The sequence below is a fragment of the Nilaparvata lugens genome, chromosome 11, assembly GCF_014356525.2.
Source record: "Nilaparvata lugens isolate BPH chromosome 11, ASM1435652v1, whole genome shotgun sequence".
NCBI classification, from domain to species: Eukaryota; Metazoa; Arthropoda; class Insecta; order Hemiptera; family Delphacidae; genus Nilaparvata; species Nilaparvata lugens.
The window spans coordinates 37,772,249-37,797,338 of record NC_052514.1 but is presented as its reverse complement, the minus strand read 5'-3'; the positions used below and the strand labels follow the sequence as shown (position 1 = coordinate 37,797,338).

The window sequence follows — 25,090 nt, the reverse complement described above, 5'->3', positions numbered from 1 at the left end:
TATGAGAATTGGGTGAAATGAAATGAATCAGAATGCAGTTTAATGTAGGTAGCAATAGTTATCTTTAATTGATGGGCTCTATAAATCAGGTTAATTCAGCTCACTTAATGATAAATAATAATAATAATAATAATAATATCGTGTGACCTGTTTGATAAAATCTCGCTTTGTGCTGTTGCCAGATCGTCCTTTAACAATGTAGAATTAATAATTAATTAACAAAATATATAATCTTAATTAAGGAATACATTATGAAATTATTGAAAATTTTTGTTTGATAAAATACAATTGACTATTTCAAACGAGAATGAACAGTTAATATTACATTAAAAAAACCCGTATTAGCTACCGTCTATAGAAGGCATTGACAAAACAGAGGATGGGCAACGTTGTTCTCCTATGTTTCTCCACTGGCATTATATCGTGCACTTCACTATAAGCCTACACTTCTTTTTTTTATTCTACTTCTCCCTTATTTTATTTTTCTTCTTCTTCTCCTCCTTCTTCTTCCTCCAGCTACTTCTTCTTTATCTTTTTCCTCTGTCTTCTTCTTCTCCTTCTGTCTTCTTCTTCTTTTTTTCTTCTTCTTCTTCTCTCATTCGTTATCCTTCTAAAAACATGAACCGGATACTAGGGTTTCTTGTTACCAATTCAAGAACAACACTTATAACGCGGTTGAGGAATTTTGAAATATTTTGTTTTTCAGTGTCTGTTCGTACATCAGTACATCACATTAGTATGCAAGTTGTAAACAAACTGTACATAAAATGTATGACAAGGTAATTGCATTCTCACTTCAAGTGAAGGCCAAGGTTGGCCCCTTCATGAAGGTGTGCTGAGCAAGAGGGGTAGAATGAGCTCACACTGTCTCTCTCTCTTACAAGGATGATCCGTCTCATTGTGAGTTCAGCAATCTGTCAAATTGAAGCGAGAGAGGAGTATGGTTTAGAAGGATGAACCATGTTGAATTTCTATGAGAGAAATATAGAATTTCCATGGTAGAGAATGGGGTTCCATAGTCAGATTGATGGATAGATGATATGGATACATAGATAAAGAGACTGCCTTTATTTTAACATGGAAGGCAAATTTAGTATAAACTGAAACCAAACCGAATTATATTTAATTAGAGCCTCATCCTATATTGTTGGGCAGGGAGGTATGGATGATTTGAAATAACAGTTACACACTCATTTTTAAACGAAACTCAAAATTTATTTGTTTAGTTTGTACCTTCCTTGGATGTAATTGCCATTTTAAAAATCTGGTGTGGCGCACTCACACAACTTTCCTTGCCGTTATGAAAATTTATCACCTGACGCTAGTGTTCACGCGCATCTCAAGTCTACTACTTATAAACAAAGATCTGTGCCAGCTGGTGAAAGGAAAATAACGCTGGAGACATACGAGGTCTGCTATCTCTTCATAGTGAATGATTTGATAGAATCAACAGTTGCCAACAGTTTGCAATTGGATAAACACATTTTCTCGAATTTCGATCTAATTTTCAATTTTAGGTGGAAATGTTACCGAACATTAATTGTAGAGATTTTCATGCTCAACTTTTTCCATTCGAAATTTGTTGTTCAAATTGTATCTGAAGCCTAATAATTGGGAATCTAAAATCAAACTTTGCATAGATGGGGCGGAGATCCTGATATTTCTACAGATATGAGACTAGTGGCAGTTGATAGAGCTTATCAAAGACTATTTCAAGTATAAATTTGATCAAAATCGTTGGAGCCGTTTTCGAGAAAATCGCGAAAACCCCGGTTTTTGACAACATTTTCGCCATTTTAGCCGCCATCTTGAACTGCGTTTGATCGAAATTGTTCGTGTCGGATCCTCATATTGTAAGGACCTTAATTCCAAATTTCAAGTCATTCCGGTCAATTGGGAGATGAGATATCGTGTACACACACACACACACACACACACACACACACACACACACACACAACACACACACACACACACACACACACACATACAGACCAATACCCAAAAACCACTTTTTTAGACTCAGGGGACCTTGAAACGTATAGAAATTAAGAAACTGGGGTACCTTAATTTTTTTCGGAAAGCAATACTTTTCTTACCTATGGTAATAGGGCAAGGAAAGTAAAAATTAAAGGGGAAAAATTGAGTTAACATTGTTTTATTTACGAAAAACAACACCGTCCTGTTAAATGCTGTTCGTTTTTGTCCATACACTCCTGTAGACGTTGTGAGAAGTTGTCTATACTCCTCTGAAGCATTGCACGTGGTCCCGCTCGAATATCTTGCGTTATTGTTCCACTCAGGCCTTCAAGAGTTCGTGGTTTGTTTATGTATGCACGTGCTTCTAGGTAGCCCCATAAAACTAATTATTGACCCTAATTTTTTCGAGAAAACGGTCGAAGCGTCACTGTCAGACGAGTCGTTTTGTCTGCCAATTTTTTCTGCCACAATTGAGACGACGACGAAGCCATGTCAATCCTGTATGGTTTCAACAAGATGAGGCGACTTGCCATACATCGAGAGCATCTAAGGAATTTCTAAGGCAGACCTTCCCTGGACGCCTCATTTCGTTGCGTGCCATGTGGAATGGCCTCCACGGTCACCGGACCTGTCACCTGGTGACATTTTTTATGGGGCTACCTAAAAGCACGTGTATACACTAGTAGTTCTGTGAACAGTCGACCTCACGCAGAATTCTCATCCACAAGTACCTGATTGAAACTATAGACCTTATGGGAAATACAGTAATAGACTGGCTTCTCCACACATCTGTGTGATCACTTGTCAGCTGATTTATGATGAATATTTCTATAGTCTGATTTTTACTCTAATATTGGCGTATGAAGGAGGCTCCTTTTTCCTTTTATATTATACTTGAAATGCAATATTTTCAAAAACCTTGTATATACGTCGACGCGCAATTAAAAAAGGAACATACCTGTCAAATTTCATGAAAATCTATTACCGCGTTTCGCTGTAAATGCGCAACATATAAACATTTAAACATTAAGGCCGGTTACAGAGCTCGACCGACCGTCAGTGCGTATGCACCATCCTGACCATACATCAGTTTTTCTGATTCACAAAATGGATGCCTTACAGATTGTTTAATTGCAGCTTATTATCTGCCTAAACGAAAGATCAAAAGATGTGGATATCAAGTTCACCCGATGGTCGCCCAAAGAGCATTTCAAAGGGAATTTAGTACCATTATATACATCATTGCTTGGGGTGAAGATACATTTTTAACTACCTCAGAATCTCCATCAGAAATCTTGATGAGTTATTTCGAGCTTGTATCACCATTGAGAATACTTGCAGTCACTTTAAGCTACGGATCAAATAAATGCAGATAATATTAATAATATATGATTTTTTTCAATAAAAAATTTAGAAATGATTGAAGAAATGTATAGAAAAACTCTGAATTCAAATATGACACTATTAATTGAATTCATTCATTATGATATTCAATTCAATATCAGCTGATTTTCGGGCAGAGGTGTCAGCACATTGGTTATGTTGCGATCGGGCTACTGATCAGTACAGCTCTGAAAGATTCTATTTGTTTCAATAGCGCGTCAGTCGACCGATGGAACGGATGCGCACGAGCTCGACCGATGGTCTTCGTACGCTGAATAAAACGCATGGTCCTGACCGTGCGCATGCGTGCCGTCAGTCCTGCTCTGTACGGATACATGGAATCTCTATGGAAAAGACAAGCGCGACTGACGTACGCACTGACGGTCGGTCGAGCTCTGAATGAGCAAAACTGATTCATCGATGATGCATATGGTCAGGATGGTACATACGCACTGACGGTCGGTCGAGCTCTGTAACCGGCCTAAGAGAAATGCCAAACCGTCGACTTGAACCTTAGACCTCACTTCGCTCGGTCAATAAAAAAACCATGAACCCTCAAAGCCCTGAGTGAAACAATAACCCAAGAAATTCGAGCAGTACAATGCATGCAATGCTTTAGAGGAGTATGGACAACTTCTCACAATGTCTTCAGGAGTGTATGGACAAAAATAGACAGCATTTAACAGATTTTATTTTTCGTACATGATCAATTTTTAATTTTGTCCTTGAATTGCAACATTCAAGGTACACACTAAAAAAATAAATTCAAAGTTTTGTTTAAAAATAAGTGTGTAACTGTTATTTCAAATCATCCATACCTCCCTGCCCAACTCTGTGTAATAAGCAGTTGCAAATGTCTAAACTGAATACCTAACAAATCATACACGTGCTCTATTACTAATAATATAAATTCTACATTGAATTATTATGATCAGAGTGATGGATATATTAATGTTAAATCACTAAGAAACATTCCGCCTTTACACGCTTTGTCAATCAAAATTATGAGAACTATTTCAGGATGATTAGTATGGTCTTTACTATAACTTATTTCTCTTCTTATTCCATTTCTTCATCATCATCTTCCTTATCTTTCATTTCTCCATCAAAATCTTCTTCTTCTTCCACTTCCTCATCAACATCATCTTTCTCTTCTTCTCCGCTCTTCTTCTTTTTCTTATTCTTATTCTTCATCATTTTTTGTCTTCTTCTTTCTCTTCTTCTCTCTCAATTTCGTTTGCTCATGTTTAATTGAATCAACAACACACCCTATGACGAGGATAGACAAGGATACAAGGACAGACAAGCATAGACAAGCATAGACAAGGATAGACAAGCATAGACAAGTAAAGACAAGGATACACAAGGATAGACAAGGATAACCTGAAACTACAGAATAGTGGATCAGACTTAGAGCGAGATTCACAAATTACTGTCAGTATACCTCATGAATCACATCAATGCTTTACATTACACCAACGCTGACAACATGGGAACAATCTCACTACAGTGATATATTATATAAATTTACTTCCTCCTCTTCTTCTTCTTCTTCTTCTTTTCCTCCTGTCTTCTTCTTCTCCAGTCTTCTTCTTCTTCTCCTGCCTTCTTCTTTTTCTCTTGTCTTCTTCTTCTTCTTCTTCTCCCATCTTCTTTTTCTTCTCCTGTCTTCGTCTTATTCTCCTTTCTTCTTCACCTTCTCCTGTCTACTTCTTCTTCTTCTTCTTCCTCTTCTTCCTCTTCCTCCTCTTCTTCCTCCTCTTTCTCTTCTTCCTCTTCCTCCTCTTTTATTTTTCTGCTTCTGCTTCTCATGTATTCTTCTTTCTGTCCTTCTGCTTCTTTTCCTTCTTCTTCTCCTTCTTCTTCTCCTTCTTCTTCTCCTTCGTCTTCTCCTTCTTCTTCTCCTTCTTCTTCTCCTTCTTCTTCTCCTTCGTCTTCTCCTTCTTCTTCTCCTACTTCTTCATTTTTCATATCAGCAATCCTCGTATTCAACAACATTGCTACCCATTCAACTAACGCTGCCAGTTTAAAGTGAATCCAGCAGGTGGAGTTCAAGGTCACCGGTATATCATCACCATTCATCTTCTTGTAGAGCAGCAAAGAGAACTTTTTTTGCAGATTTTCTGCTACTTGCTGCTGCTGGGCCTCCAATAATGATGATTCGCTCGCTTATGCTGGAACAAGTCATCAGCCACTATTTAAACGCCTAATTTCAAACAGTGCACATCAGTTGGTGCTACTCGTCCTTAGCTTCAACATGGCTACTCAAATTGTTCTGGTAAGTGAATCTCACAATTATTTTTTTCAAATCTAATCAAAAATCAATTGATTCCCTCCAAACTCTGTGCTGGGCCGATTTTAAGAAAATAGAAAAGATAATTTGGAATTTCGAAATAGAGCTACATGTTTAGAAAATACCTGAGTCTATACTTAATTCATGCAGGTGAACGGGCTAGAGTCAAGAAAACAACAATCGATTTTTAGATAATTTGAAATGAAATTTGGAATTTCGAAATAGAGCGACATGTTTAGAAAATGCCTGAGTCTATACTTAATTCATGCAGGTGAACGGGCTAGAGTCAAGAAAACGACAATGGATTTTTGCCATGCCTGATTTGGTGGTTTTTTGCTAATTTTACACTCCACTTTATATAATCAGAAAAATCATAAACAAATTGGAAAATATGACATCAAACAAAGAAAACTATAATTTCATGTTACTTTGTTGAAATCTGATTCGGGGGCGAAACATCAACACCAAATAATATCAGTCATAAAATAACAAAAATCACGTAGATATTTAACAGTTTAAAGAATCTGGTGTGGTACACCCACCCAACTTTCCTTGCTCATTGAACTGTAAGCCTCATTCTTAAACGAGAATAATTTAGGGGAATAACATAATGATAAAGTAAATTCGTATGGCTTTTGTTGGTGGGGAGTCCCTTGCGGGAAGGTCCCACCGCCTGAATATATAATTTAAGCCGTCAATTGGCCTTACGACTGTCATACTTCAGCCGGGACTGACAGTTTAACGTGCCCATCCGATAACACGGGTGTGATCTGGTTAAAAAACTTTTGGTATTGAGAGGGTTTGAAACCCGGGATCTCTATGCTGCTACGCAGGCATTCTATCCACTAGACCACGGATCACTCCAACATAATGATGATTGGCGGCAACATATTTGCAACTACGATCAGACTACTGTATATGTATATGTATATATAATTGTTTTCAGAGTACTTTTTCCTTTGTGTGAATAATTGTGAAATTCGATGATTTTATCGAAAGTCGTCAAACAGCTGTTCTTCAGATGAAATATCTCGACTATGTGTTCTTTTAATAAACTGCTCTACCTACCTACATCATGCACGAGAAGGAGGTTAGAAAATCCATTACTCAAGGATGAAGTGGACCCCCCATTAGTTTTCCAGGAAAAAGACTCATGCCAGTTCATAGAGCTGATGAATTTTTCTCAAGAATATTACGGAGCTCCTGCAATTTTCCCCAGAAATGGGACTCATGTCAGTTGTCATGTATAGTTATCACGTCACACACATACACACACAGACCAACACCCAAAAATCATGTTTTTGTACTCAGGGGACCTTGAAACGTATAGAAAACTTGAAATTAGAGTACCTTAATTTTTTTGGAAAGCAATACTTTTCTTAGGTGATAGGGCAAGGAAAGTAAAAAACAGTAAGAAGAACTCAATATTACACAAGAACCCGGTGACTCAAATTTTCTCGGGAAAATTCTTTTCGGAAGCCTTCATTTCTAAAGAGCTTTCTCTGATTGGTTCTCGTAAAACTAATCACGATTGAAATTTAGCCAGGTTTTGGGCAAACGGGCCTTCTAATAAATATAGATGAATAATTTGTATAATTTTTCCAGATGACAGTAGTTTTATCAAGTTTGGCCTGCTATGCAGCTCCACAATCGGAACCTCAATCCAATATGGCGGCTCAAGGAGTGAGGGGAGGTGGTCCTGTTATGAGACCCAACGATTTTTGGAACTGGAGGGGTAACAACCCTGTTTACGGCGACTATTGGCAAAGGTAATCAACTCTAAAGTTACTTAGTTGAAGTGGGATACTTAGTATCCAATCAAAAGTAAGGTCTGACTCTAAAGTATTAGCAATCAACTCTAAAGTATTCGAATAGAATATTCTCATACAGGTTTTTTCTTGTGGAGAATATCAGTGGAGGTGATTTTTGACTGTAGAGAATCAATTGAAAGATTTGAAAAGATTGATTTTGAATAGAGTATTGAAGTGCAGAACTCGAGAGGCTTTTGACTGTAGAGAAATCAAATGAAATGAATAAGGGAGACTTGAATCAGGTATTAAACCCTTGAATCCTTGAGGGCTCATTTGCCTTCTCGATGTAGCCAACGGAATATGTTGAACAAACATTATGACACTGACATTCTACTCTGTTCCATAGAATCATATATATTACAAGCATTTAAACAGGGGTGCGCACAGAGTGGAGTTTTGGGAAGCAGACTGCGTTCTGAAATTCTTCGAATCTAGATGTTGTCTCCTAAAAAGGTCAGCAGTGTTTAGAACGAGGTATACTGACGACAGGCAACATTCATTAAATGAGTTCATAATTCGAGTTGTTAGCTGAATTTCCCCAACTTTGTTTTCAGGAGAGAATTTGTTAAGAGACTGAAATTTTCATTCTCCAATTTCCACAGAAATCTACATGAATGAGTGGAATTGAGGCTCATATGAACGATCCTTGTGAACGATACACAGGTACAAGGTGCATGGCTGCACTTGAAGCAATAAAATTTTTAGAATCATAATTCGTTGTAAAATTTTTAACTAAATTACTTGCAACTTTCTTTGTGGGCCGAACAGGTTTTGATTTTTCCAATCATTGCTTAGGAAATAAACATTCAATAAATCCTTGAAGCCAGTTTCCATATTATGAACTCACCTGGAATTACTTGCATTTTCAAACGTTCTTACGAATTTATCGTGAATATGGCCCTGGGTGATCTTAATATCTGAATATGATTTGTGGAAGGAGGTATGTTGTCAATTTTCAAATCGAATCTCCTAAATAACATGGATAATGGATTTTAACGTGGATGAAATGCCACTAATCAGAAAGTACGACTCTTGTTTGTGGTTGTTTGATACTTGTAACTTGTAATAATATTGTCAATTTGCTTGATATTACCATAGAGAAACAATAGCGTAAGTAGATATGTAGGTATAGGGCGTTTATGTCGCAACTTTTACTATCATCTCAAGTCGATTACTGTCGATTATTGTAGAATCTTACTGTTTTGTTTGGGTGAGAGGGAATGAACGGCACAATATGAGAGACTACCAGCGTCACACACCTTTTTACTTTCCTTGCCCTACTACCATAGGTAAGGAAAGTATTGCTTTCCAAAAAAAATTAAGGTACCCCAATTTCAAGTTTTTTATACGTTTCAAGGTCCCCTGAGTCCAAAAACATGATTTTTGGGTATTGGTCTGTGTGTGTGTGTGTGTGTGTGTGTGTGTGTGTGTGTGTGTGTGTGTGTGTGTGTGTGTGTGTGTGTGTGTATGTGTGTGTGTGTATGTGTGTATGTCTGTGAACACGATAACTCCATTTCTAATTAACCGATTGACTTCAAATTTCAAACTTAAGGTCCTTATACCATGAGGACACGACAATAAGAAATTCAATAAAATTTAATTCAAGATGGCGGAGAAAATAGCGGATAATTACTAAAAAACCATGTTTTTCACGATTTTCTATAAAAACGGCTCTAACGATTTTCTTCAAATTTATACCATAGATAGCTATTCAAAAGCCCTATCAACTGACATGAGTCTCATTTGTGGTAAAATTGCAGGAGCTCCGTAATATTCCTGAGAAAAATGGCGGATAATTACTAAAAAACCATGTTTTTCACGGTTTTCTCGAAAACGGCTCTAACGATTTTCTTCAAATTTATACCCTAGATAGCTATTTATAAGCCCTATCAAATGACATGAGTCTCATTTCTTAGAAAATTGCAGGAGCTCCGTAATATTCCTGAGAAGAATGAATTTTGTTAAATTTCTATCACGATTTTCTCAAAAATGACTTGACCGATTTTTTTTTCAATTTCATACCCTGTATAGTTATATATCTGCTCTATTAACTAGCATGAGTCTCCTCCTTGAGAAATTAACAGGTGGTCCACCCCATCCTTGAAAAATTTACTTTGTAACCTTCTTCTCGTGCGTGAGGTAGGTAGGTAGAGCAGTTTATTCAAAAGAACACACATGTCGATATTTTATTTTTAAAACAGCTGTTTTGACAACTTTTAAAAAATCCTCAAATTTCATAATTCAAACAAAGGAAAATGTACTCTGAACACAATCACAATAGTATAATCGTAGTTTTAATAAATTATTTAGCCGCCAATCGGCATAATGTTATTCCCTAAATATTATCCTCGTTAATGAGGCTTATAGATCAATGAGCAAGGAAAGTTGTGTGAGTGTACCACACCAGATTTTTGGGAAAGAACTACATGGACTATCGGCTTGAGATAACAGTAAAAGTTGCAACATAAAACGCCCTATACCATATAGATATCTACTTACGCTATTGTTTCTCTATGATATTACGATCTATGGATCTACTTTTCTTGTTAATGTTGATCGGAGGAATCTCTGTTTTAACATTTCAGCAAAATCTGTGTCATGGCTTATTCCAATGAATTGAAATGTGAGATATCTATATTATACTATTACGCTCCTTATACCATTTTTCAAAAACATTTTTTTTGACAGAGAAATGGCTCGAAGGCAATGGGCCCAACGGAATGGATCTCCGGGAGGTTATTACCCAGGGGTGACAGCTGGACCCGACTCCCAGTACACTTACAAAACCTACGACAATCCTGAGTTCTACGGCTATGATTCGGTCTTTCCAGTGATTTTTCACTTGCTTACTCACTTTTTACTATCCACAGCTGTTTCAGCCAAGGATAAATTATCCTTTTAATGTCGTTCAGCGAGTTTTCCGAAGGATGAGACCTAGTGCAATCGAATCTTTATATCATAAACCTACTATGATCCAAATTTCGTGAAAATCGTTAGAGCCGTTTTCGAGATCCGTTGAACATAAATAACCATATAACCAGATAACCAGATAACCAGATAACCAGATAAACAGATAACCAGATAACCAGATAACCAGATAACCAGATAACCAGATAACCAGATAACCAGATAACCAGATAACAAGATAAACATATATACACAAATTGCTTGCTCAATATAATAGGATTAATAGCCAAATTATTGAATGAAAAAGACTAAGAAATTGTCAAAAAACCACAGATTTATTGATATTTATGTTCCAAATTTCGTAAAAATCGTTAGAGCCGTTTTCGAGATCCGTTAAACATAAATAACCAGATATATAGATACAGAAATATTGCTTGCTTAATATAATAGGATTAATAGTCAAATTATTGAATGAAAAAGACTAAGAAATTGTCAAAAAACCACAGATTTATTGATATTTATGTTCCAAATTTCGTAAAAATCGTTAGAGCCGTTTTCGAGATCCGTTAAACATAAATAACCAGATATATAGATACAGAAATATTGCTCGCTTAATATAATAGGATATCAATAAGACAGTCAATAATGTTACGTTTCGCCGGACATATTCGACTGTCTAGTCGGAAACCAGACTGTCAGGCCAGTTTTAGGCAGAGAGTGTAAATCATATTTATCTTGATAAATCACACCCCGTTATAGTACTTTTTCGCTGTCCTTTGAAACGTCCGCATAACTCAATGTTAAGAAGACCCTCATCTAGAGAACTAAAAGAGATATGGGAAAGTGTTACAAATGAAACTTGAATTTGTAAGCTTTAATTTATTTTGTATTCGAAGAAAAATTCCGAAAGTCGCATATATTGTCATAGCCACCTCTAATACAAGGCCCCGGCCTACGATATTGCAACGTCGCAGCGTAGGCCTAGAATCTAATACATGATTGGTGAAAAAGATCAGCTGGTATTTTTTTAAATATTTTTCACCAATCATGTATTAGATTCTAAACCTACACTGCTACGTTGCAATATCGTAGGCCGGGCCTTGTATTAGAGGTGGCTATGATATTGTTCGAGATGTGAATCTCTAGAATCTAATTTACAAGATTGGTGAAAAAGATCAGCTGGTATATTTTAAAATCTTTTTCACCAATCATGTATTAGATTCTAAACCTACACTGCCACGTTGCAATATCGTAGGCCGGGGATTTGTATTAGGGGCTTGTATTAGCAGAGTTCCTATGATATTGTTCGAGCTGTGTGCAAAAAAAAAACAAACCACCCCCACCTCCTAAGCACAGGGGGTAGGAGAGAGGACTTGTTAACCCCCTTACTATCCTTACGAGAGCTGTGGGGTCAAAAATTGTGTTCCAAACTTTTCCCTCTATAATCTTTCGTTGACTGGACTATATTAAGCTTGAGATTTATTTTTGTTTCCAATTTAGACTGATTTTGTGATGCCCATTCGATATTAGAGAAGGAAGATTAATGGGAATTAAATCCTTGATGCGATCATCTGCAACAGATGTACTCCAACAATAGCTTCGATAACTTAATATTGTACGTAGATAACTCCAGTAAAAATATGCTAGATGAAGAATAAATCCAAGCAATGTATTGCTCAACTCCGGAGTCTACAACAATGGACGAATTTATCAATAAATAATTATAGTAGGCCTACCAGGTCTGGAGGATTCTGAGATAATCCATAACAAAAAAATATTGGAAGGACAAAATATTGAATTGCACAGTGGATGAAGCAACAATGGTTAGTAAGCATAAAACAATCATTATTACGGCACGGATTACAATAAATCTGAAGAATCGGTAGGGCATTCCCAATTATTATCAGTGTATTCAGTGGGAGAGTAACCAGACTAATTGCGGGTTGAAGTCGGTTTCAGAGTCACTGGTGCGTGTGTAATTGCTCCAAGAGTAAATAAGCTGAACGAATGACTAGACAAGAGCAATAGAGCCATTGTTGACTGTGACATTCGAAAATGAATTGCTCACTTAGGGAGTCTAGGCCTATCGCCTGTGCTATCTAATTGCAGGGCAATTAGGTTGGTCAAAATGTGTGCTCTGCGATTCTTCAGAGATTACCCTATTACCACTAACATAGCTTATTTTATTTGGAGAGCTACAAGGAGGTTGCGTCAATTCCCATTAACTGGAATCACACAGTTTAAATTATTTCGTTCAAGTTACTTTTGAATGTGTGATTATTGAACGAGCGTTAGCGAGTTATTGACCGAACGGAGTGAGGTGTTAGATTCAAGTCGATGGTTTTGCATTTCTCTTTATGTTTAAATGTTCATATGTTGCGCATTCACAGCGAAACGCAGCAATAGATTATCATGAAATTCGACAGGTATGCTCCTTTTTAAATTGCGCGTCGACGTATATACAAGGTTTTTGAAAATTTTGAATTCAAGGATAATATATAAGGAAAAGGAGCCTCCTTCACACGCCAATATTAGAGTAAAAATCAGACTATAGAGTTATTCATCATAAATCAGCTGTCGAGTGGATTATAAATTGCATGCCATGACGCATGGAATTCAATATCTCAATGTAACTTGGTAAAAAATCATCTGCTGTGTGGACTATTAATTGCATACCACATTGATGCATGCGATTAATAACTAAAATAACATAGTATTGTCTCTCGACCTTACTCTGCTTTGAACTCGGGCTGACCTGTTGCCAATATGTCTTGAAGGAGATTAGTTTTTGATGTTTGCATTTTTGATACATCAACCCCAATAGTCATTAGCCGTTTTCACACCGATATCTCGCCGACACGACATACATACAGGATTTACTCTGATGGACAGTATAAGAGGAGGCTGTGGTTTATAACTGCGCGAGGTCTACTGTTCACAGAACTACTAGTACAATAACTTTAGAAAGAATTGATCGATCAGCTTCAAATTTTCAACACGTATTCTTCGAACCTTTCTACAGGTCAAGTTCGTTGGACAACAAGATTGACTCACTCCTTTGTCCTTTCCCAGGATATAAGAATAAAATTGAAAGTGAATAAGAAAAAAATTTGTTGTGATTCAGTCAGCTAAAGAATTCATTGCATGCAATTACTGCTGATTTTCTATTTATTCATTCCACAAAGTAGAAGGAATTTTTCTTCTCTGTAAACTCTAGGGTGTACGTAAACTCTTTAGGGTCTAAGTAAACTCTTTCTTCTCTGTATTCATTCATAACATCTATGACATGCTGATGCTATTTGGGAGCTATTACACGACATGATGTCAGCTGGTTAAAATACAACATAATTTACAACTTTTACATCAACAAAATACTAGTAGCTCTGTAAACAGTAGACCTCACGCAGTATTCTCATCCACAAGTACCTGATTGAAACTATAGACCTTATGGAAATACAGCTATAGACTAGCTTCTCCACACATCTGTGTAATCACTTGTCAGCTGATTTATGATGAATAATTCTATAGTCTGATTTTTACTCTAATATTGGCGTATGAAGGAGGCTCCTTTTTCCTTTGATATTATCCTTGAAATGCAAAATTTCCAAAAACCTTGTATATATGTCGACGCGCAATTAAAAAAGGAACATACCTGTCAAATTTAATGAAAATTTATTACCGCGCTTCGCCGTAAATGCGCAACATATAATCTTATATAGTGTGAGAAATGCTAAACCGTCGACTTGAATCTTAGACCTCACTTCGCTCGGTCAATTATAAGGGTTGATACCAGTATATCAATGTGCGGTTTTCGTCATTTATTTTCATTCGTAATTCAAGTATTCTAAATTGATTATTAACAAGCATTTCGTAATGGAAAGAAACATGGATGAGTATTTATTTTCTCTTGGAACTCTGAATCGAAATGATGTATCACATGACCACCTTCTCATTTAAAAAAATCAATTTGGATTCATGTGAGGGTCACAGATGTTGAAGCAATAGGGTAATATTTGAAGAGTAATTTTTCATTTCAAATTGGATCTCCAATAAAACCCACTGTCAAATATTATTCTTGTAAGAGAAATATTCAGCTGCTTTTATAATTTTCATCAACTCTGTGTAAGGTAATCAAAAGTTGCGTGTTTAAAAGGTTATCAATACAACAGTTGAAATTAGAATGATTAAATATTTATCTTTATTCTTCTTCATAGAAAGTACAAACAATATACAATATACAAATACAAAACTTGAAGAAGGTTCCTCACATGGGCATAGTCTATGTGCGAGGAAATTAAGTTCTTAAGCAAGTTCTCCAACCCCGGGGGTCACTAGTTTCAAAAGATTTATCCACCAATACTTGTTTTATTCAGAGAATAAGGTACGAGGAAAATGTGTGAATTTCTATACTCGAATCATACTGTTTCAAGTATTTCGTTCAAGTTATTTTTGAAAGTTATACATTTTTATTTTTAGGTTCAAAGTTGAGTTTTGTTTTTTCCTATAGTGTGAGAGTCAGACTCATGTGAACGATTTCAATTAATCAAGTTCTGAGTAGATTTTTGCCCACACCTATTTCTATCAGAGTTCCCAGTGTCGCTCTGGGCCGGCTAAACTCAGTCGGCGACTGGGGAGGGCCGCGGCAGGGGACGGGAGTCTTGGTGGGGCGTCCGTCAACCACCCTCGCTCGGGTTGGGGGTTGAAACAGGGTTTTGAGTGCTTTGGAGGAATGTTTCCCTCTTTTAGGAAAGAGGGGCCGTGCTTTCGCACTGCCAAACAGGGTTGGTCGCGGAAAGAAGGGAACAGGAACCTGCAGTGTTAGTCGTGAGAAAGGGCTTTGTGTCGGGACTAAGTCTTAGTCCTCGGGCACCGGGTGTCTTCCGGGGTCCGGGTTGGTTGCGGAGCTCTGGTAAAGGCTTTTCCTGGCCTTCCCAGAGGTCCTCTTCCGGTTCCGCATGGTTTAGTGCGCTGTGGCGGCCGCGCTCTGGACTTTCCTAAGTCCTACTTGCCGGGCACCAGCTGTCCTCCTGGGGTCCGGATCGGCCGCGGAGTTGCGGGAAAGGCTTTTCCTGGCCTTCCCAGACGTCCTCTTGCGATCCCGCACTGGACTAGTGCGCTGCGGCGGCCAGCACTCTGGACTTTCCTAAGTCCTACTGGCCGGGCACCAGCTGTCCTCCTGGGGTCCGGATCGGCCGCGGAGTTGCGGGAAAGGCTTTTCCTGGCTTCCCAGACGTCCTCTTGCGATCCCGCACTGGACTAGTGCGCTGCGGCGGCCAGCACTCTGGACTTTCCTAAGTCCTACTGGCCGGGCACCAGCTGTCCTCCTGGGGTCCGGATCGGCCGCGGAGTTGCGGGAAAGGCTTTTCCTGGCCTTCCCAGACGTCCTCTTGCGATCCCGCACTAGACTAGTGCGCTGCGGCGGCCAGCACTCTGGACTTTCCTAAGTCCTACTGGCCGGGCACCAGCTGTCCTCCTGGGGTCCGGATCGGCCGCGGAGTTGCGGGAAAGGCTTTTCCTGGCCTTCCCAAACGTCCTCTTGCGATCCCGCACTGGACCAGCGCGCTGCGGCGGCCAGCACTCTGGACTTTCCTAAGTCCTACTGGCCGGGCACTAGCTGTCCTCCTGGGGTCCGGATCGTCCGCGGAGTTGCGGGAAAGGCTTTTCCTGGCCTTCCTAGACGTCCTCTTGCGATCCCGCACTGGACCAGCGCGCTGCGGCGGCCAGCACTCTGGACTTTCCTAAGTCCTACTGGCCGGGCACTAGCTGTCCTCCTGTGGGTCCGGATCGTCCGCGGAGTTGCGGGAAAGGTCTTTCCTGACCTTCCTGGATGTCCTATCTCGCCTCGATGCCCCACTGGTGGCCTACCAATGGGGAGTCAGGTTTCGACCAAACCTGACGTGTTGTCGTTGGTCGAAACTGGCAACCCGTCGTCCAAACAGGTTAAGTGTCGTTTAACACTCGCCCCAAACGAGTGTAGAGCAGTGGAGTTCACTGTGTGAGAGGCTAATCAACTTTAGCCTCGACACAACTCCCGGTCGCTGAAGAAATCGGAGTTCACGTAGTACGGGTGTACTGTGACGTTGCTAGCTGCTCGCTGCTTCCTTCTCACCTCTCTCGACCGCTCGACTTGGCTCTCCGAACCCGACTGCCTCTTGCTGGCCTTTCTCGAGCCTCCCTCAGTGACCGAGAGGGAGGGGAGAGAGGATGCGCAGCAACGCTGAGCGGTAGGCCAGTGGCTGGCTTGAACGTTGACCCCTCAGATTCTATGAAAGATAGCCGAGCGTCGAATAATGAGCCCTAAATTCAATGCCTTTCTCTAGTTACGATATACATCGTGACACACTGTTCCTACTAAGGGAAGGGGGGGGGAAAAGAGAGGGGGAGGAGAGGGGGGGGTGAGGATGGAAGGGGTAAACGGCAGACAGAAGGTCCCAAATGCCTGAGTACATTCTGCCGCCTCTCCGCCGGTCAACGCAGACCGAACATAAACTGGGCGCCAGGTTGGTTCCTCGCCAACCGGTGGTGATGCGTCGGCACCATCCGAAGAAATGAGCAAGCTACCCGGCCAGATCCTAGGCCTAGCTTCAGGGAAGATCTTGAAGATCTGCGCCGTGCTTTCGCACTGCGTTGAGACGCCGTGTTCGCACACTGCAAGAGACCGCCGTGTTTGCACACTGCAAGAGGCCGCCGTGCTTCCGCACTGCGATGGGGGACGCCGTGCTTTCGCACTGCAAGAAACGCCGTGCTTTCGCACTGCAAAGGACCGCCGTGCTTCCGCACTGCAATGGGGGACGCCGTGTTTGCACACTGCAAGAGGCCGCCGTGCTTCCGCACTGCGATGGGGGACGCCGTGCTTTCGCACTGCAAGAAACGCCGTGCTTTCGCACTGCAAAGGACCGCCGTGCTTCCGCACTGCAATGGGGGACGCCGTGTTTGCACACTGCAAAAGGCCGCCGTGCTTCCGCACTGCGATGGGGGACGCCGTGCTTTCGCACTGCAAAAGGAATGCCGTGCTTTCGCACTGCCCGGGGCGCCGTGCTTCCGCACTGCCAGGAACACCATGCTTTTGCATCGCGAAAAGGACGCCGTGCTCCCGCACTGCAGAGTTGCCGTGTTTTCACACTGCCGAGGACGCCGTGCTTCCGCACTGCAGATGAGAGCGCCGTGCTCTCGCACTGCCAGGAAGGGCGGGTAACACAAAAAAAACGAGGTGAACACACCTCAGACAGGTTCTGAGAACCTAAGTAGCATTGCAAGGGAAACGCCGTGCTTCCGCACTGCAAAGAGTCGCCGTGCTCTCGCACTGCAAAAATAAGGACGCGGTGCTTTCGCACTGCCGAGTCGCCGTGCTTCCGCACTGCCCAGGACGCCGTGCTTCCGCACTGCAGGTGAGAGCGCCGTGCTTTCGCACTGCGGGGAGCGCCGTGTCACACTTGCAGGACACTGCCGGGAAGTGTCGTGCTTCGCACTGTACATAAATGGACGCCGTGCTTTCGCACTGCCGAGTCGCCGTGTTTTCACACTGCAGAAGGACGCCGTGCTGTCGCACTGCAGGTAAGAGCGCCGTGCTCTCGCACTGCCAGGAGGGACAACACAGGGTACACAAAACACACAAAAAACACAGAAACACAAAAAAAACAGAAACACACAAACACAGAAACAAATCGCCGGGCTTTCGCCCTGCGGGCCGTGCTTGCGCACTGCGTGCCGTGTTTTCACACTGCCGCGGTGTTCCCACACCGCGAAGGTGTGCGTCCGCGTAATGACAATCCAGACACTCACTGACCGATGTGTCATGCTTGCGCACGACGTTCGGACGAGCTCGCAATCTGGCTGCCGTGTTCCCACACTGCCTTGGTCAAGCTCGCGCACTACCTTTGCCGGGCTTTCGCCCTGCGGGCCGGGCTTTCGCCCTGCATGCCGTGCTTGCGCACTGCGATGGGGGACGCCGTGCTTTCGCACTGCAAGAAGCGCCGTGCTTTCGCACTGCAAAAATAAGGACGCGGTGCTTTCGCACTGCCAAAGGAATGCCGTGCTTTCGCACTGCCCGGAGCGCCGTGCTTCCGCACTGCCAGGAACGCTATGCTTCCGCATCGCGAAAAGGACGCCGTGCTCCCGCACTGCAGAGTTGCCGTGTTTCCACACTGCCGAGGACGCCGTGCTTCCGCACTGCAGATGAGAGTCGCGGTGCTCTCGCACTGCCAGGAGGGGCGGGTAACACAAAAAAAAAACGAGGTGAACAACACCTCAGACAGGTTCTGAGAACCTAAATAACATTGCAAGGGAAACGCCGTGCTTCCGCACTGCAATGAGTCGCCGTGCTCTCGCACTGCAAAAATAAGGACGCGGTGCTTGCGCACTGCAAAAGGAACGCCGTGCTTTCGCACTGCCCAGGGCGCCGTGTTTCCACACTGCCAGGAACGCTATGCTTTCGCATCGCGAAAAAGGACGCCGTGCTCCCGCACTGCAGAGTTGCCGTGTTTCCACACTGCCGAGGACGCCGTGCTTCCGCACTGCAGATGAGAATCGCGGTGCTCTCGCACTGCCAGGAGGGGCGGGTAACACAAAAAACGAGGGTAACAACACCTCAGACAGGTTCTGAGAACCTAAATAACATTGCAAGGGAAACGCCGTGCTTCCGCACTGCAATGAGTCGCCGTGCTCTCGCACTGCAAAAATAAGGACGCGGTGCTTGCGCACTGCAAAAGGAACGCCGTGCTTCCGCACTGCCAGGAACGCTATGCTTTCGCATCGCGAAAAGGACGCCGTGCTCCCGCACTGCAGAGTTGCCGTGTTTCCACACTGCCGAGGACGCCGTGCTTCCGCACTGCAGATGAGAATCGCGGTGCTCTCGCACTGCCAGGAGGGGCGGGTAACACAAAAAACGAGGGTAACAACACCTCAGACAGGTTCTGAGAACCTAAATAACATTGCAAGGAAACGCCGTGCTTCCGCACTGCAATGAGTCGCCGTGCTCTCGCACTGCAAAAATAAGGACGCGGTGCTTGCGCACTGCAAAAGGAACGCCGTGCTTTCGCACTGCCAGGAACGCTATGCTTTCGCATCGCGAAAAAGGACGCCGTGCTCCCGCACTGCAGAGTTGCCGTGTTTCCACACTGCCGAGGACGCCGTGCTTCCGCACTGCAGATGAGAATCGCGGTGCTCTCGCACTGCCAGGAGGGGCGGGTAACACAAAAAACGAGGGTAACAACACCTCAGACAGGTTCTGAGAACCTAAATAACATTGCAAGGGAAACGCCGTGCTTCCGCACTGCAATGAGTCGCCGTGCTCTCGCACTGCAAAAATAAGGACGCGGTGCTTGCGCACTGCAAAAGGAACGCCGTGCTTTCGCACTGCCCGGGGCGCCGTGTTTCCACACTGCCAGGAACGCTATGCTTTCGCATCGCGAAAAAGGACGCCGTGCTCCCGCACTGCAGAGTTGCCGTGTTTCCACACTGCCGAGGACGCCGTGCTTCCGCACTGCAGATGAGAATCGCGGTGCTCTCGCACTGCCAGGAGGGGCGGGTAACACAAAAAACGAGGGTAACAACACCTCAGACAGGTTCTGAGAACCTAAATAACATTGCAAGGGAAACGCCGTGCTTCCGCACTGCAATGAGTCGCCGTGCTCTCGCACTGCAAAAATAAGGACGCGGTGCTTGCGCACTGCAAAAGGAACGCCGTGCCTTCGCACTGCCCAGGGGCGCCGTGTTTCCACACTGCCAGGAACGCTATGCTTTCGCATCGCGAAAAAGGACGCCGTGCTCCCGCACTGCAGAGTTGCCGTGTTTCCACACTGCCGAGGACGCCGTGCTTCCGCACTGCAGATGAGAATCGCGGTGCTTTCGCACTGCCAGGAAGGGCGGGTAACACAAAAAAAAACGAGGTGAACAACACCTCAGACAGGTTCTGAGAACCTAAATAACATTGCAAGGGAAACGCCGTGCTTCCGCACTGCAATGAGTCGCCGTGCTCTCGCACTGCAAAAATAAGGACGCGGTGCTTGCGCACTGCAAAAGAACGCCGTGCTTTCGCACTGCCCGGGGCGCCGTGTTTCCACACTGCCAGGAACGCTATGCTTTCGCATCGCGAAAAAGGACGCCGTGCTCCCGCACTGCAGAGTTGCCGTGTTTCCACACTGCCGAGGACGCCGTGCTTCCGCACTGCAGATGAGAATCGCGGTGCTCTCGCACTGCCAGGAGGGGCGGGTAACACAAAAAACGAGGGTAACAACACCTCAGACAGGTTCTGAGAACCTAAATAACATTACAAGGGAAACGCCGTGCTTCCGCACTGCAATGAGTCGCCGTGCTTGCGCACTGCATGTGCCGGGCTTTCGCCCTGCATGGCCGTGTTTTCACACTGCCTTGCTTCGCCGTGCTTGCGCACTGCATGTGCCGGGCTTTCGCCCTGCATGGCCGTGTTTTCACACTGCCTTGCTTCGCCGTGCTTGCGCACTGCATGTGCCGGGCTTTCGCCCTGCATGGCCGTGTTTTCACACTGCCTTGCTTCGCCGTGCTTGCGCACTGCATGTGCCGGGCTTTCGCCCTGCATGGCCGTGTTTTCACACTGCCTTGCTTCGCCGTGCTTGCGCACTGCATGTGCCGGGCTTTCGCCCTGCATGGCCGTGTTTTCACACTGCCGAGCTTCGCCGTGCTTGCGCACTGCATGTGCCGGGCTTTCGCCCTGCATGGCCGTGCTCTCGCACTGCCTAACTTCCAGCATCAGACAGCTGGGATGAATCCCCAACACGACCAGGAACTCGTCGTGGTCTCAACAATAGTCAGCTGAGACACAGCTCCAATAATTCCAGGAGCTCGTCGAGGAGGTAGACTCAAGTTGCAGTCCCCATCCTCAAGAAGAAATGTGATACACAACAATGTAACACTTCACAGGAGGCAGAAGTTGATAGAGGCGAATTGGAGTCCAGGGAAATTACCAAGTGTCAGAGTGATTGATACCCTTTGTTAGTTCAGTGTATCAGCAACTTATTGCTCACAATAAAATATGAGAGATTATAATATGATGAGGAATACTGAATTATATGGTTGACATGAAGCCACTAGTTGTGATGTTACACCACATATTTCGATTTTATATCACAATTAAATGTGGTCGAAAAAAAATAATTCATTTTCGATCTGTTATGAGGATCACAGCCTTCTCACTATATCACAATAATAAAATCGGAACTATAAATCTCAACTCAATATTCCACTTTTCACTGTTCATTTCAATAATGAAATCAATCACATGATTTACTTATGCAAAGTAACCTTCCATTGGATATAAATGACAGTGTGTTTATTATAACAGATAACATCTGCTAATTAATTCACAATCAGTGAACATTTATTGCTCAATCTCTCCTTCTCACTTCAAGACTTATTTGACCCCGAAACAAATCTTGATTTACTTTTTCAAAGTAATTGTTCACACAAGGCGTGTATAATGACACAACAGCTGTTAATTAATTCATACTCTGGAAGTATTGATTTTCCGAAAAATAATCACAACAATCAGCACAAATAGTAATAATTGAATGAATCAATACACCGTCAATAATAACTCATGATGGTAGGCTGAGTAAGAATTAGATTCACCCTCGAGACGTGATCTAATTCCAAACTAACAATAGCACGATCTAACACAGACTGACTCAATAGCAGTAGAATATCTGGAAAAACTAGAATTCACATGAATTCTATTTTATAAATTGTTATTGAAAAGGAGAAGTAATTCTCTACAGACTAGAAGCTTGGCGATAGCAGTTAGCCAGTTGAGATAATGTTTATCTTATCTGTACAGCACAGCTCAAATAACTTTTCCATCCAACATAGAATTAATTCCAATTGAAATAATAATTATTTTATTCCAATTTATAGTAAGTCCTCCGACTTTATTTTCAAGTGAAATATTAGAAAATTTGAATCATAATCTGAAGCTAATAACCCCCGATTGTAGTACATCTCGACTCACAATCAAACGCAATTTATTCATTCCACATGAATAATTAATTGCAACGTAATTCACTTTTATCCCACAGTATAATAACGTCTGTTAATTAACTGCACCGTAACACTTTACACGGATTAAAGCAATTACCACCAGCTTCATTAAATGATTTCAATTATTATAACCATTACCTCATGGTTAAAATATTATTCGGATCACACCGATCTATAATATCTTCTAATATTCTCTATCTACTCGCCATCAACTATTTATGGCAAGTAGAAAACAAGCTACTGCAAGTTTTGTTTGTTAACCTGTACTCGGTTACAACAATATCGGTAACATACCGATTAAGAAAATTTAGTCTAGTTGGAATCGATTTTAGCTGTTATTAACTAGTCATAGACTGTAGAAAATTTTCTTGATTATCCTTGCTTGGTCACATCTTAATATGTAAATAAATTTCAATCTGAAATTATTGGGATTGCCTTCAGATCAAAAGAAACGTACTGATTTGTCAATAATAATTTTCTTCCATTTAATCCAGCCAGTGCTTTATGACTGATTATATTAATTAAACTGTAATGGTTGAGTTGCCATTTAGTTTAAGTAGAACTCCATTTTATGAGAAAAATTAAACGGAATATGCTGTTTCCTTTTAACAAACTATTGACCAATTTCTTTCAATAACAATAATATTGTCAGTCTTTTAATATTATCATCATTTTCGGAATCGTGCTAATGCTATCTTCAAAATTCGGCTAATAGATTCATGCTAATAATTCTGAATTAATTTTCTTCGATTTCTATGCAATTTTGTCTTTGACAACAAAATTTAATTTCCTCATCTTAAATGGGATAATTTATGAATCAAAAATAGCTCTAAAGATGTGATATGATTGAACTCTTATGATATTCACCTCTTCTCGCCTCTTACCTCCTTATTGGCGGCGCGTGACACCTCTCTGGTATCCCATCCTCCGGATAGGCAGCGACCCTCTATAGACTTGCTTGGCCTCCTGCTGTCCATCCGCTCGAATTCCGTCCACCTTTTCCGCAACTGCTCCATCACCATCCTCTTCCTCATCCTCGGGCAGGTGTGGCTGGAGCTTGGTGCCCTTCTCGTGCCCAGTAAACCTCTTACCGGCACTCAACATTTCCTCGACCTCATATGGGCCAGAAAATTCCGGCGCTAACTTCGCGGCAAGCTGATTAGCACCCGAGGACAGGTGACACTCCTTCCTGTAGACTAGCTGTCCAGGGTTCACCTTCCTTGTCCTCCTTTTCCAATTATAATACCGGTTGGCATTATAATTCTCGTCTCCAATATCGGAAACTACTTCCTGTGCAGTTTCCAGCACCGGCAGTCTTCTAGACTGCACTGCTCGAAGATTATTTCCAGCTCCTTGCTGAAAATTATCCTCCTTCTTCCGCCTCCGGTACAGCTTTTCCGGACAGCTGAACCTCCAGTGCCCAGCTCGTTTACAGTGCCAGCAAATGAACTTTCCACGGGCTGGAGAAATTTTCTGAGAAAGAAATTCCTCTTTTCTAGTCTTCCACACGGCTCCTACGTGTTTCTGGACTTGAGGAAATTTCTTCTTCTCCTGCTTCTTCACAGGAATAATTCCAGGTGGCTTCCTTGACCTCCCTATGTCAGGCTTGGTTTTAACAGTAGCCAGCCTCGAGTTGACAGCTCCTTTTCCCACTTTTGGAGTGGAAATATCGTCTCCAATGTGCTTTTTGACGAGATGAGGATCCCATTCCACTGACCGGGAATAGGGGTCTATTTTCACCCGGTGCTCACGGAGGAACTCCATACCAAGCAGAACATCTGGAGAAAGCCCATCCATTATTGTGAGTGTTGTTGATAGGGAGATTCTGCCAATCTTCAGGTTGGTTATAACACCACCTCGCAGTCGTGCAGCCGCTCCGTTAGCCATAACAGCGCCGCGCTGCACAGGCTCTCGTTCCACTGCTTCCAAACTATTAAAAGCTTTAGAGCTAATATAGTTGGACTCTGCTCCTGTGTCGAGAAGAGCACTATACTGTCTGCTTCCTATTTCCACTGTAGTGAAAAGACGGTTGTCATCCTGGAGCTCTGGCTCTAGCTGGATTTGAAGCGTTGTTTTAACCCCAGCTGTTTTATCAGAAGTCTTCTTCTGCTCTCTCTCACAGGAACAATTTGGTCGTGGCTTCCCGCACTTTGAGCAGAGTGAAACCTCCGGACACTCTGATCTCCAGTGTCCCACCTTCTTGCACTGCCAGCATACGGGGCCTTCTGGAGGTTGTTCACTCCGGCGCTGTGTAGTAGTCGTCTCCTGTCGAGGCTTGTTCTGCTTCCTCACCTCCTCCTGCTTCACAGCTCGTTGTCTCTGTTGAGCACTCTTCTCCTCGAATTTAATTCGTTCATATTGCCTCGCTAAGTGTAGCAAGTCGTCGGTGGTGTACACTTCAGCCTCCCTGATGTAGAGCTTGTAGCGTGGTAAAAGATTTTTGTACAATCTCTGTACCTGGCTACTCTCTGAAAAACCACCTCTTCTCCTCATCAGCGTTAGCAGCTCCTCAACATAGTCATCTATGAGCTCGCCTTCTTTCTGCCGCCTGTCGAGAATTTCATTCTCAAGATCCTCCACATAAGTAGGTGGATAGTAACGAGACCGAAAGTCTCTCAGGAAATCGTCCCAGTGTCTCCACTGTTCTCTCCTATTCCTCATCCATAAGGAACATTTCCCCGCTAACATTTCAGGTAGCGCTGGAAAT

The 25,090-nt window shown here is 42.7% G+C and overlaps 1 protein-coding gene across 1 annotated transcript; it reads left to right on the top strand.

Annotated features, from left to right (window-relative positions):
- The first annotated feature begins 5,483 nt into the window (after positions 1–5,483).
- On the top strand, positions 5,484–21,333 carry LOC111052900. The gene is made up of 4 exons (XM_039437298.1): positions 5,484–5,641; positions 7,262–7,425; positions 10,156–10,297; positions 21,271–21,333. Exons 1-4 carry the CDS (start codon positions 5,621–5,623, stop codon positions 21,331–21,333), a joined length of 390 nt encoding a protein of 129 aa, XP_039293232.1. The 5' UTR covers positions 5,484–5,620.
- Positions 21,334–25,090: the final 3,757 nt, after the last annotated feature.

Coding starts and splice junctions, on each gene's coding strand:
- LOC111052900 (XM_039437298.1), top strand. CDS start 5,621: ATGGCTACTCAAATTGTTCTG. Junction 7,426..10,155: donor TACGGCGACTATTGGCAAAG/GTAATCAACTCT, acceptor TTTTTTTGACAG/AGAAATGGCTCGAAGGCAAT. Junction 10,298..21,270: donor GCTATGATTCGGTCTTTCCA/GTGATTTTTCAC, acceptor AACACTTCACAG/GAGGCAGAAGTTGATAGAGG.